At 40.1% G+C, this 14345-nt stretch overlaps 1 protein-coding gene across 1 annotated transcript; it reads right to left on the reverse strand.

The window, feature by feature from the left end:
• Positions 1-133: 133 nt before the first annotated feature.
• Positions 134-12155, reverse strand: CENPU (centromere protein U; the record flags this gene model as incomplete). Its single annotated transcript, XM_081998902.1, has 11 exons — positions 134-271; positions 1017-1173; positions 2479-2540; positions 3872-3919; positions 5744-5822; positions 6206-6323; positions 7269-7341; positions 8407-8530; positions 9422-9527; positions 10999-11152; positions 12105-12155. The coding sequence occupies 11 exons, from the start codon at positions 12153-12155 to the stop codon at positions 134-136; spliced, it is 1110 nt and encodes a 369-aa protein (XP_081855028.1).
• Between the last annotated feature and the right edge of the window lie 2190 nt (positions 12156-14345).

Raw genomic sequence — 14345 nt, forward strand, 5'->3', positions numbered from 1 at the left:
CAATCTCTGATTAAATCACTGACTTCTTTTAAACATTGAAGCAAAGTACAGCAACAATGATTAAACAAGCTTTAAGCACTGACCATTCTAATAATTGTCCCTCATAAATGTCAAAAAGTCTATTAAAAAACACTTAATGTTTCTTTGATAACTTCCCTCTTTGTACAGTCAGAGCCTCTTCCAGCTTCCTGTTAATATTCTGAAAGTGTCTTTCTGCTCCTAGAATTCTCCGCGACTCCACCAGAAGAGCAGGGAGGCTGGAAATTCCATACTGTTGTTAAGGAAATAAAATTACAGGGTAACATTTTTAACTCTTGGGAAAATCACTTACATACATTATTTATTTTTTCACTTACATACATGTATTTATTTTTTCTCTATCTGAAATGGTGCAACGTGGTTTTTAAAAGTGAAGAACAGCCGACATTAGAGTCTTCTGAAACAGTAGGATTTCCTTACACACGGTGGGCACATAGCATTGTCCACAGAAAATACCACACCAGTCATGAGCCACAGTGAACAGGAAGGAGTTCTAGGACTACATGAGGAGTTAATCTGGTCATGAAATACAAGTGCTGTTCTTGGCATTAAATACCTTACAGAGCAGACATGTCCATACCAGAGCTTTCCCTACCTTTGAACAACAGTAACAAAAGAAATTGATTACTTGCTTCTCACTGTTAATCTTTCTCCAGTTTCTGTAAAAAATGCTAGACCTGAGGACAAGGGTTGTGATTCTATGTCCTTTGAATTCCTGGACATAGAGAGCAACGTAGTAGAGTCCTCTCTGAAATGCTTTAGTTTCTAACATGACACCAAAAAAAAAAAAAGTGACATACTACAGTACAGTTACAGCAGTGACTCTCAAGTTGCTTCCACAAAGACAATTAACAAAATCTTGCTATTTAATGCAAGTTGAACATTAATAGAAATTCCCATCAGTCCAGGAAAGAAAAAAAAAGGGCAGGGGGGCTGATCCAGAACTGTTCAGAAACACATGTAAAACATGTACTTACTACCACTTTTTCTTTTGGGTTTTCTTCTCTATAATCCAAACAGTCTTGCTGTAGGTCCTTTAAATCAGTAAGTAATGCAGTTGCTTGCTTCAAGGAAGATTCCCTTTCCTGTACCTCAGCATATTCTCTTTGTAGTTGTATCAGTTGTGGTTCAGCTCTGAAAAAGATCAAGGCTTTGATGACTATATCTGCATATTTATTGCATGAGTAACTATGAACGTATTTCCCCTGAAGAAGACTTAAGGGAAAGGTTGGTCAGAAACACGAAACATAGATTAATAAAACATACTGTTTAATTAGAACACCTAGCATATTATTTAAACAGGAGCATGGGTCTAAATCCACAAAAAACCCCCAATTTTTTTCCACATCTCTCTTTTGAGTCTGACAACATAGCCACTCTCTCCCCAGTGCTCAACATAGCACTGAAGTTTTTCAAGTGAAGTTTCCCAAGTACCTGGTGTTCTGCTTCTGCACATACCTGCTTGCAGGCTGAGGTGGTCAGTGCTTGTGCTGAAGCATACTTGGGATCTACAAACTACATATGCCTCTGCCTAGGTAAACTGGAGGGCTCAATCCACTAAAATAGCACTCCAAAAACCCAAGACCAACAGCCATTTTCATTTAACAGTGTTGCAGCTAAAAAGCTTTCGTAAGATGTTCAAAGCATTAAAACACAACAAATAAAAAAAAATGTGAAGACAGCTTTCAATCTGTGAGGGGCTTCAAACCTATCTTGAGGGTTTTATGATGTCTTTAATTAATTCTGTTGAGTGAATTTTGCCCGTAGTACTGCAAAGAAATCAAGACTCTTGGGGCCATAGAGAAAGGGCTTTTCATTGGCCTTTGTGGCTCCAAGCCCACTGTTCCTTACAGTTGACTTCCAGCATGTATGTGACGTGCAGCTTCAGTATAAAGCTTGTCATTAGTAACCAACTGGATTTGGGGAAGTCTAATGGTTCTTCCAAAGAACGTGATTTCTGTGTTTTGTATTTAAATGAGACTTCAGATGAATGCCAAGTTAGAGAAGGGGAATTGCGTGGCCACATGAGATGGAAGCAAACCATGTACTCAAGAGGCACCCCTGCCAAATTGCAGAGGTGAAACACATTCTCCTGCCTCAAAACCAAAAAAGCCCTCTGGTATTGCCTTTGTAAATTTATGATTCATCCCCTTTGCGATTCCAATTGTAACATTAGCGTTTTTCATATGAACGTATGGTCTGAAATACCATCCCGGTACCTAGTTAGCTAAGAGAACTTGCAAGAATGACTATCTAGGCAACTGAAATACGGAAAGGAGAGGTTATCCTTTTTTTTTTATAAAACCAGAAAGCAGTACAGAAGTAGAGTTTCATGAAAATAAAATGAAAGAAAAGAAGAAGTTACTTTCAATTCCGAGTTACAAAATACCAGACTCCTTAAGTTCTTCAGGCTATTATTGTGCATCATTAGAAACATACCCAATTAGCTCTTCTCTGAGTTGCAACAGTCGCTGCCTTTTCTTTTTGATGTCTGCTGTCATCTGAAACAAACAGTGAGGAAAGTCTTTGAAACCGTTTCTGTAACTTCAAAGGCAAACAACTGAAATTCATTGCCTTTTTAACTTTGAGGTTTTATGCTTCTGATTCTGGGAAGATTCCAAGACACCAGACCTTAAACTGCCATATTTTACATTTGTATTTTAAACACTTTAAAGCTCTTTAATATGTCAAACTCTCAGTCCGTCTGACTTTTCTCCTAAGGGACACTGGATTTACAAGCATACAAAAGGAGTTCGTGACATTTTGAACTCAAACATGACCAACTCTAGCAGGTTTTTGTTTGTTTCTGATTTAAAAATGCAGACTAATATGAATGTATGTTTAGTATCATCACCACAACTAAGCATAATTAAGATTTCTTTAATACAGCAATTTAAAAAACCAAAACTAATCATGAATTTAAATTTAGCAATTACAAATCTGATTTGAAATAAATGTATAAGAAGCAAAATAAGGATAACTGAGTGGCTGGGAATGCTAGATGTGTATTAAAATTTTCATTTTACATGCAGAGTAGTTTACCATATCACCTCAAATTAACAAGACTTTAGCACATTAATTACTACCTCCCAGAATAAGCTTTCTTTGGTGTTACTTATTAAAAACTATTTTATCATCGAAAAGTTTGCGTGAGACATTAACCTGGGCAGAAAGCCTCTGGCAGACAGTGCCTAACCTGCTCTTAAATATCTCTGCTGTAGGGCATTCACCTCCTTCCTGATGAAACCACCGCACTGTTTTTCTGCTCTTACACTAGTTCCTCATCCTGCCAACATTCCACTGCTGCATTTTTAGTCGATTACTCCTCGCTCTGAACGAACAGAGGAACTGCCTTTCTCTAAACAAAAATTTTGCATATATTTGGGGAATGCAGCTCCCTTAGACTTCTCTCCTTTACACTAAGCAATCCAATTCTGCCCTCACAGCTCACCATTTTTGCTTCTCTCCTAGATTTTATACTCATCTACCTATCTTGAAGGTTAGCTCTCAATATTTAATTGGCTCTCCAGCAGCCGCACCAGTGCTTATTAAAAAAAAAAAAAGTAATTCACATACATAGATACCCACACATCCTAATGTGCATTCCTTCTTTTTACACCAGTATAGCAGTATACCTATGGAGTTGGCAATCCATATTTACTCAGATCTTTTCCAAAAAAACCTCTGGTGGTTCCCTATCTTCTATTTATGCAGTTGATTCTGTAGTACAGTATACTTTTTTGTGAAGTATCTTACTACTTCTAGTCAACTTCTTGAAATGTCAGTGTCCACCTCTGTATGCTGTACAATATAGTGATATATAGGTATTTACCTTAGCGTTTTTTTGCTTCATATTCTTTAATTCCTGGACTTCCACTATCTACAGAGGAAAAGAAGAGTTACATGACCATGGATCCTGATTTCATCTCTCTCCTCCTAAAAACACAGCTGCAAGAATTACTTCAGAATAACATGAAAAGCTCTTTAAAAACCCAACACTGGTTCAAAGGAAGATTACAATTGTATCAGTTGTGTATGAATTCTTCCCTCTCCCCTCATGCCAGAAGACTGTTGCACAAAATTAATCATCTTGCACCAGTAATACTCCTTGTACCAATTAGTGTAATTAATTAGCTTAATTTTTCTGTAACTTTATATAAAATGTATAAACGTAGTAATTTTAAAACTTGCTCATTTTAATGAATCACTTAGAACTATAGTTTTAGTGCTTATCCATTGTATTTATCAAAACACCTACAAAGTTCTGAGTTTATTTTACTCGTCATAATTAGTGAGAAGAAAACTTAGTCTTCCAAGCTAAGAGGCTTTTTACAGTTAGGTTCCAACGGTCAATTAAAAAAGGATGATTTTCACTAACCACGTTAGAGGCCTTAGTCAGGCTACACAAGTGTCACCGAGACACAAAATAAAGATTAAATCATCAATCTTTCAAAACTCTAGTCCATGAGCTTTTAAAACAGTGTTTGAAATAACTGTTTGCTCATTCAAATTACGCAGCTCACCAGTTTTACTATATAATGCTTTAGATATGACAAACACTTCAGGATTATTAGATGCTTCCCTGCAAAAGCTGACAATTTTGCAACATACTTGCATGACAGCAGTGTTGTGCCTAAAGGCAATTCTCACAAAAGCCAGCACAGAGGCAGCAAATCATAAGCTGCACACAAGAAACTCTGTTTTCATATTATTTATCTTGACAAGAGATTAGAAAATTTAGAGTATCATAAATAAATCTGTAAAGGACAATTGCAGTAAATCTGTAAAGGACAATTTGCAGAGGGATCTGGACAGGCTGGATCGATGGGCAGAGGCCAACTGTATGAGGTTTAATAAGGCCAAGTGCAGGATCCTGCACTTTGGCCACAACAACCCCATGCAATGCTACAGGCTTGGGGAGGAGTGGCTGGAGAGCAGCCCGGCGGAAAGGGACCCGGGGGTGCTGGTTGACAGTGGGCTGAACATGAGCCGGCAGTGTGCCCAGGTGGCCAAGAAGGCCAACAGCGTCCTGGCCTGTATCAGGAATAGTGTGGCCAGCAGGAGTAGGGAAGTGATTGTGCCCCTGTACTCGGCACTGGTGAGGCCGCACCTTGAATCCTGTGTTCAGTTTTGGGCCCCTCACTACAAGAAAGACCTTGAGGTGCTGGAGCGTGTCCAGAGAAGGGCAATGAAGCTGGTGAGGGGTCTGGAGCACAAGTCTTATGAGGAGCGGCTGAGGGAACTGGGGTTGTTTAGTCTGAAGAAGAGGAGGCTGAGGGGAGACCTTATCGCTCTCTACAACTACCTGAAAGGGGGTTGTGGCGACGAGGGTGTTGGTCTCTTCTCCCAAGTAACTAGTGATAGGGCAAGAGGAAATGGCCTCAAGTTGCGCCAGGGGAGGTTTAGATTGGATATTAGGAAAAATTTCTTCACCGAGAGAGTGGTCAGGCATTGGAACAGGCTGCCCAGGGAGGTGGTGGAGTTGCCATCTCTGGAAGTGTTCAAAAAACGTGTGGATGTGGCGCTTCAGGACATGGTTTAGGGGACATGGTGGCGCTGGATTAATGGTTGGACTTGATGATCTTGAAGGTCCTTTCCAACCTAGTGATTCTGTAATTATGAAGCCATAGGCATTTTGACTACAATGTAATATATAGCTCTATAATCACTACCACAAAATTGATTTTATTTATGGTGTACTTACAAGATCGGTGATTTGGTCCTTGAAAGCAGAACAGAAGCCATTGATAGCTTTTCGGGCAATGTTTGATTCTATGCCTTGTCTGGAGAAGTCAGAGGGACAAAACACAACCCATTTGGTTTAGTAAAGGAGAAATCTCATCCAAAAATATTCCTTTGAGTAATGAATAAAACCCAGTGTTACGCACCCAGTAGCACAGGCAACTACACATCTTTCATGTACTAGCAATACCTTAATTTTTACACTGAAAAACCTCAGCTGAGATGTTTTGTTCTTATATTTGGAAAAATATCAAATCCCTGGAGATGACCTCAAAATACACATGAAAAAATATTTGTATCACAGAAACCTAATAATCGTTATGCAATACTGCATTCCCTAAAGGACGGCCCATTAGCAAAAACGCAAGTCATCTGTTTTTAAAGCTTACTTGACTATTCAGCAATCGGAAAGCAGAGTATTTACCTGTAATTTGCTGTTATCTTCTCAAATCCAGCCAGAACAACATCCAGTTCTGTAATATCTCTAGGAGATCTCTTCAGCTCTTCGGTACACCAAACTTGTACAGAACACGGGCTATCCACTGAAACAACAGAATAAAGATAAGCACTGTACAATTCAGGTACACGTTCTAAAATAATAGAAAAGTTACTGTGCCTACCATTAGAAAGTTACTGTGCCTACCATTAAAATAACCATCTAAAAGTTAAGAACATTTTAATATGAAACTTGAGAAGAGGGATATATGAATTATTCCATCTGTCTTTGGCTGAGCAACTATGATAGATTTATCTGGAAAACACCTTAGAATTTGGATGATCAATCACATAACTTATTTCTTATTCTTCATCATTTCAAGCAAGTCCAGGAGCACGTTAGTGAACTAACTCATAAACTACACAGTGTACTGTAGATATAGCTGTTTGTGCTGCAAAAACTATTAGCCTGAGTTTGGGCAACCTGCAATACTCAAAGAATCGGGAGTTGTTATATTTGTATACATTTTGCATGAATACTATATATGCTTCAAAAAAAGCTATATAAAAATATGTTTCTTTAAACCTTGCAATAGTATTACCAATAATTCCATAAAAAGTTAAACCATGTTTCTTCACACACTCCCAGATGTAAATCTAGGAGTTGAATGTGACAGGGTACCGTTCAAAGGAAGCATGATGACGCTTGAGAAAGTGTCCTGCTACCGAAAAATGCCACTGCCTTGAAGCTCCCTAGCTCAAAGGTCTTTATGCGAACAGCTGTGCCTATGCTCTAAGTTAGGGCCACTCCAAGTTTTGCCCCCACAGCTGGTGCTCCAGGCTTCCAGACCAAGGGATGTACTGAAGGGTCTTACAGCTCTATATCCACGGTCCCAGGCTTCCCTCCAAAGGGGACCAGGCTGCGTGCGAGGGATAACGCACACCTATGCTTTACCCCTTCAGGGGAGTAATAGTCAAGTCCAGGGATGCAAACCATTGGGATCAGAGCTGTGTGGCACACCAGCCAGGTTTACTTTAAAGGTTTACTTTACCAGAAGGATCTGTCGTGTTCTTCTCTGAAGGCCGCTTCTTTTTCACCTGGAATTGAGTAGTATTCAGGGCCTTCTGCGATATAAAAAAGCAGATTAACTTCCAAAAAATCCCCTAGGTTTACTCATTTAAAATTCTGAGAGATGGCAATTAGACAAGAGTGCAGGAAAGCATTTCCTGCCTGAAACATCAGTAACATTCACTTACGGCAGTTTCGCCAGAACCACAGCACAGTGCTCACGCCACGGAGGGACAGCAGCTGCCTGACCCCGCTGCCCAACTGACACGTCAGCCACTGGCCGTGCAGCAGGCGTAGAAACCTTCTAAGGAGCATACGGACCCTCGGTTCAGCACAGCCATCGCCCAGTATTAAGAGTTCTCTGACGAACAGCGCCTGCTCGCCTCCCTTTTCACCCACATTCTGTGCCAATTCTGTCTCTACTTTGACAACGTTGTGACACCGACAGCACTTCTACAAGAGTGCATGCAGTTGACTGATGAAAGACTAACACTCTGTACTGAACTTTACAACACTGTTTTAAACAATTCCAGTAAATTTCAATATGTAAAAAACTTTTCCACAAGCTACTGCACAGCTTCTTTTATCACAGGCCTACTTTCTCAACTCCGCAGGTAGTTAAATTCCCCTGTATGCCTGGATGGTAAGTGGGCCAAAGGCATTTTACACTAACTGTGGTCTAAGTGTGCAAAAACACTCATTCAAAACTGGGTGTTTTTTGCTTAATTTTAATATGTATTCAAAATCAATTTTATCAATAAAAATTCAATTCTCTCATAAATATGTTTTACTTCAATACTGAACAAGTACAAAGGATTTATATTCCATTTAGTATGCCATTCTTTAAGAACATATATTCCAGATATGAGGAAAGAAGAGGTAAAGAAAGAAGAGAACGTATTCCCAAATGAGCAAGAGAATGGGCTACAGGATCCAGGAGTACCTGGTTAGTCTATTCCCTGTTGACATGACTGTAGCTTTAAGCATTTTGCTTGGCCATATCACAGGAATACTCTGAGGGTTAACTATTTCAGATACAGTTAAGTACTAAGAAACAAATGAAAGGTCGTCATCTCCCCCACTCTATTGCAGGCATGGCATAAAGTAAGTTAAAATTAAATTGACTGACAATACTCATGCAACTTTTTCTGTACCGTATTCTCCTTACGGGGTTCATCTTCAGGATCAGCTCTGGTCAATTTTTGAACATCGCCATCAGACGTTATTGAGCGATGCCTTTTTTTACTAGGAAAATAAAAACATCCACATGTAAACCCACTACACACCAAGAAAGAATGATCTTCAACCATATACAGAACAAAATCTTGTGTTTTGGGGAACATTTTGTACTGCTATGTCATTTGGTTTGTGTTCCTTAAATAGACTACACAAAAAGTTGCAAATGGCATATAAAGGGAACAGAATCTTTATCCCTCAACAGCAACCCTCACAACAATTTAGAAATCGATTACTAACTGAACACTGCGATAGCCATGTTGTACTGAGCCGAAACTTCAAAACAGAGACAGAATTATTACTGAGGAGATTTTAGCAGGAGTGGAGGTGGCTTTCTTGGTGGAGGGTGGGGTTGGAAATAAAAAAAAAAACAAACCAAAACAAAAAAATACTCTCATACAAGCACTATTATTGCCTTGCTATTTCATTCAAATAAGAACCAATCCAGATTGAAATGAAATTTGATTGAACAAATGAGAAATGTACTAAAAACTGGCATTAAAAGATATTTAAAATTACTTTCTTTCTTACATGTAATTTAACCGGCTTCTACTTATTTTGCAATTTTTCTACCTTTTAACTTTAGACACCAGCATTTAGAGAACTAATTAATACCTCACAGAGGTACTTTAAAATCCTTTCATATTAAAAAAAATACAGCAAGTACTTACATCAATGTACTGCTTACAGAACACAGACTAATTTAGTCTCCCATTTCTTTTCTACATTCCTCAAGCTTACTTACTCTTTTGGTTTCTCATGTGGCAAATTTTAAGTTAAAGCATCTGTTCAATAAGCAGCTAGGGAAACCTGACAAACAGAACACTTTTTCCTATCTCCTATAATCTAAAAATCTAAAGATTGAATTAAATGCTGGCAATTATTTTTTTTTCACCAGACCTCCTTTCTGTGTTTTCCCTTTGCGGTGCTGAAACATGACCAAGTGACTCGTTTTGCAAATGTTCCTCTCCATAAGCATCCACAGCAGTACTGTGCAAAGGGTGATCTGTAAAGAACAGAAAATAAGCTGTATGAAAATTGTTCCCATCTGTTCAGGCAAAGAGCATGGACATGCTAGCACTGCCTGCCATTAAGCATTTAGTTGGAATACTTGTGGTTTGATCACTAACACAAAGGAGGTCTTGTTAGAAGTGTTATTTGAGGATTGGGAAAAATATATATAGTGAAAAACTTCATAGTTTCTGTACTTATCCCTCTGCTATTCCTTTACAAACCAAAACCAAAGGTGCAGGAAAGCTCAGCATATGCATGTGGTATATAGCAAGCAGACATTTTGTACAGTTTAAAGTCTTTTTGCTATGGTATACATCAATCTTCTATACATTTAAACAACTGCTTTCTAAATTTTATCTTTTTTTTTTAGTACAGATTTTTAGCTGCTTTATTGGATGCCATAAGAATGCAGTTACAGCTGCTGTAGAATGTTTGTAAATGTAGAATTCTTGACAGTAGCTACCAAATAGATTAGAACTCTGAGAACTTTAAGGTTTTAGTACGCCTTCCATAGTACGGATTTCTTTTGCAAGCACATTGCCACAAAAATTTAGTGTTGGCTTACATGAGTGTTAGCAGGCATCCTTTTTATACATACCACAGTTTTGTAGTATGTATACCACAAAATATATATACCACAGGTTTTAATACATACCACAGAAGTGAGGAAAAGAAGAGCTTTTAATTTTCCAGCCTTTCCCTTAACAGCCCTTTTGCTATATTCTTCTATATAGCTGATTTTCAATGCTGTTTCTAGCAGTTACATGCATATTTCCACAATTTTCTTGGAGTAATAACTATTACAGCTGAGAAACATCTCTTAGCATTTTCTCTATAACTTTTAATTACACAGTTTTTCAAGTATTTTTCTTACAGGCACTGACATAGAAGAGCTATATATATTTAACAACAGAGGACTTCACACAGGGGCACCTATTCTGTCTAAATTGATTCTCTTCCAGTGTACTGAGGCACATGTCCCATATGGAGCATGAAAGTGGTTTTACTGCTTCAACAAATAGTATGTTTTTAGGATGTTACTTTGTTAAGTAAAATTTGAAAGTGGCAGAACAACATTGCTACGAAGGTCCAAGTTTGCTGCCACAAATAGCCTTACAATAGCAAAAGTTCAATTTCATAATTTGTGTAATTAAATACAGAATAACTTAAGATATTGAACTTTATTTTTTTAAATATAAATCCTTACACAATTGCAATGTTATATTTTGTGAAATTCTACCATTGACTATAAAACTTGAATAGCCAGTATTCTTCCATTGACTTTTACACATTACAGCATTATTCTCGTTGCTTCCTTACCGACAGAAAACCTCTGTCTCTCCTGCCCATAACTTTCTCTGGGAAAGAAACAATACCTTTTCCTAGGTAAGCCTTGAACTATTTTGCCCATACGGTTTGTTCATGAAAATCATACATTAAATGACATTCAAGCTAATACTAACCAAATGAATCATCAAGCTCCTCGAGTTGATTTGCTTCCGCTACCTTCAATATCCTTGAAACATCTGGTTCCTCAAGTGGAAGTAATTTGCGATGAGGATGGGAGTTGGCTTTGTGCTCCTGGATGGGTATGAAAGCAATAGGTAGCTCATCCAGCTTTTTGAGTGTATAACAGATTAAGTATGACAATGAATTTCAAGAACGTTTGACTGGAAATACATTTAACCAGGACGATATTGACTGCTGATCTATGATATGAAGTATTCAAAGCATGTGTTTTTTCCTCAGGCTATGTTTTTTTCCCCCTAAAAGAAATGATGGTATAAAGCTGATATATTCTGCAATTTGATAATGTTCTGTAGTGCGAGTTTTGTCTTATTTTATAAAACTAAGTGTACAAGCATAGAACTCTTATAACAGTCTAATATCTGGTTTCTATGATCTGTGGCCTTTTTCTTTTCAGGCATCAAAATATTTCTTCACTCCTCTCTATATTACATAGATTTCCATCCTTGTCCAACTTAATTATTTTCACTTTAAAAAACTGAAAAGCTACAGTGTAACTTCTTACAGAGTGGAATTTATAAATCAAGTATTACACAGATGCTTCTGTAAGGCAGGAGGGTAGAAGAGAATGGCAGTAGTTTATGAAATATTTGTAAAAGTGTTACTCACACCATAAGGGTGGCAGTGAATCGCCTCACTGATTTGTGTGTGTTTATTGTATTATTATGACAAGAAAACACCGGCTTCCTGAGCTTTTAATTTTACCAGCACTTAGCCGTGCCTCACAAGATTTGTTATGGTACCAAATATAGACACATCAACTATTTCCTCTATAAGCTGCTCTCTTTAATTTTACAAGACTGTTTTAAAACTTTAAGTCCATGGCCCACTTTGCCGGATGACGTACGGCTCCTAAAAGGAAAAAAAGAGAAAGAAAACCCCTCGCACCCCGAACCTGCCCCAGGAGGGGCTGCACAGCTCCCAGCACCCGTGCCAAGCAAGCCCCGCATTACCACCACTGCATCCACCTCCAGAGCCAACGCCCACGGAAGAAGAACAAACCGCTCGCCTGCCTGGTTCTGCTCGAGCTAGCAAAGCTTACCCGTCGTTCGTTCCTGGAAGCATTTATCTTCACTTTCTTCTTTGAGGACATTCCGCTACTCAGTATGTGCCGAGTACAGCGGAGGATGAGGTTACCGAAAAGCCGTCCCCGAGACGGACGTGCCTTCTCTGCCCCAGTGCCTGGGAGAGGAAGGGAAATCTGTTAGCGCAAGGTACGCGCATAACGCGCCACACACCTCGCGGCGCGCGCGAGCTAGCAGCAAGACACGCGCGCTAAGGGGAGAAGGCAAGACCAGGCGCTGCGCTGCTCACACCCTCACCTGCGCGCCGCTGCTGCCGTTTCTCTCACGCAGGAGACGCCAAGCCCCCGGCCCGGGCTTCGGGCGGCCCCACCGGCCTCCCTGCCCCAACCGCCGCCGCCGGGGTCCACGGCGCCCCTCGGGCCGACCCCTTGAGGGGACCCACCCGCCGGCCACGGCGCCGCCTTCCCGCCGCGATCCAAACCGCCCGCGGGAAGGGAGGGAGGGAGGGAGGAAGGGGAGGTGCGACGAGGCGGCGCGGCGCCGGAAGGGGAAGCGGGACAGCGGCGGAGGCGCCGCGGCGGCTGTGGCAGATCTGCTCCGCTCTCGAGCTCCCGCCCTCTCGCGCAGGCGCGATACCGGCCGCCGGCACCCCAAGCCGTGGGGGGAGAAGGCCCCGGTGGGGCCGGCCCCTGGTAGGTAGCCGCTGCCAGGAGGAAGGAGAGGGCGCTTGTGGCAGGGAATTGCCCACTTGCAGCGCTGAGGGGTCACCAAACTGGAGTACGAAGGTACTTAGGCAGCAGCAGAAACTTGTCATGCCCCATCTCTAGCATTTAGTTTACAGGAGATTTAGAAATTTGCCAGTTGGAGAGGCCCTTCTCATGCCACAGCTCTTCATCTACAGGTAAGGGTGTTCTTCCAAAGATCATCCACTGCTGCCACACCACCCACCCTCTCTCCTTTCCATCACATAAGCTAAAACACAGCAAAATACCACTTGGGGATTAACAGGTCTCCTCATACTTCTAGTTTCCTGGCCACAGTATCTAGCCCTATTTAGTAGTCCACGAGCCACAGTACAGACTAGCTGCAGCAGAGCTTGGCTCTTCCAGAGTCAGGAACATAAACTTGAGATCCTGCTACCTCCCTCAAGAGAGGTGTGGTGACATGTCACACTCTTTCCAAGCAGCATACATACGTGAATACAGTATTCACTAAGTGACAAACAGGTAGCTTAGAGTTCTTTCAGTAGGAAAGAAATGTATAAGGAAGACATAAAATTCCTCAAAAGGAGAAAGGCTACTGTGGCTAGGAACAGAAGTGTGATTATTATTTCACAATAATAAATTAATCTGCATTAATATTGAGCTCTAAACATTGTCGTGGTGGTGATGCTTCATCTACCTTGGTCTGGTAAGTCTGCCCATGAAATCTTTCATACCATACCCCTGATTAAAGCCAGATGCACAGCATAAGGGGGTGGAAGCGATGACAACACAGGAAGGACAACCACTACCACCCAAAAGCAACATAAGAGTTTAAGAAAACTCCAGGTTTCACTCCAGAATTGTTTATGATGGTAAGAACACTACCTAACTGTTAGAAAACATACTGAAGACAAAAATAAAGATTTTTCTTTAAGAATACAGGTGGAGCAAGTTACATACCACAGCATCCCTTAGAGATACTGGCCAAAAAACTTACACGCAAGTGTCAGACCAAAGCAGAAAGTTACCTTCCAAAAGTAAAGTGTCAACCACCAGCATTTTTCCGGCATCAAGTAGTATATTTGTAGCAGTGGAGTTTTACAGCTTGTCAGTTACCAAATTACACCTCAGCTTGTTAGTCAGTAGCATCTTTCCTTGATAAACAAACACTTCACTGAGTTGAAATGCAGAAATGTTTATTTTGGTTTCCTTCATTGGTTTTGAAAATTGTTTTGGTTTTATAAAACATAGAAATAGCCAACACTAAGCAAACATTTGAATTCCAATGTAACAAACTACTGCTCTAACAGTTGACTTGGATTTGTGTACCTTAATTGCACACAGGTAGGAAATTATGCTACAGAGTAGTGCATTACAATCACACACAAATCTTAGTGCAAACCTTGTTGTGCTTGTACTTTACATCTATCCATGTTTTCAAAACACAGCAATGAATGCTAACACAAAACCAACTCTGTAAAGGATAGCAAGAGACTTATGCTCTAGTAAGGCTTATTTCTGCTGATTTCTCAAACAAAAGGTAACTAGTTATTT

This window comes from Phaethon aethereus (genome assembly GCF_964289735.1).
Source record: "Phaethon aethereus genome assembly, chromosome: 4".
Classification (NCBI taxonomy): Eukaryota; Metazoa; Chordata; class Aves; order Phaethontiformes; family Phaethontidae; genus Phaethon; species Phaethon aethereus.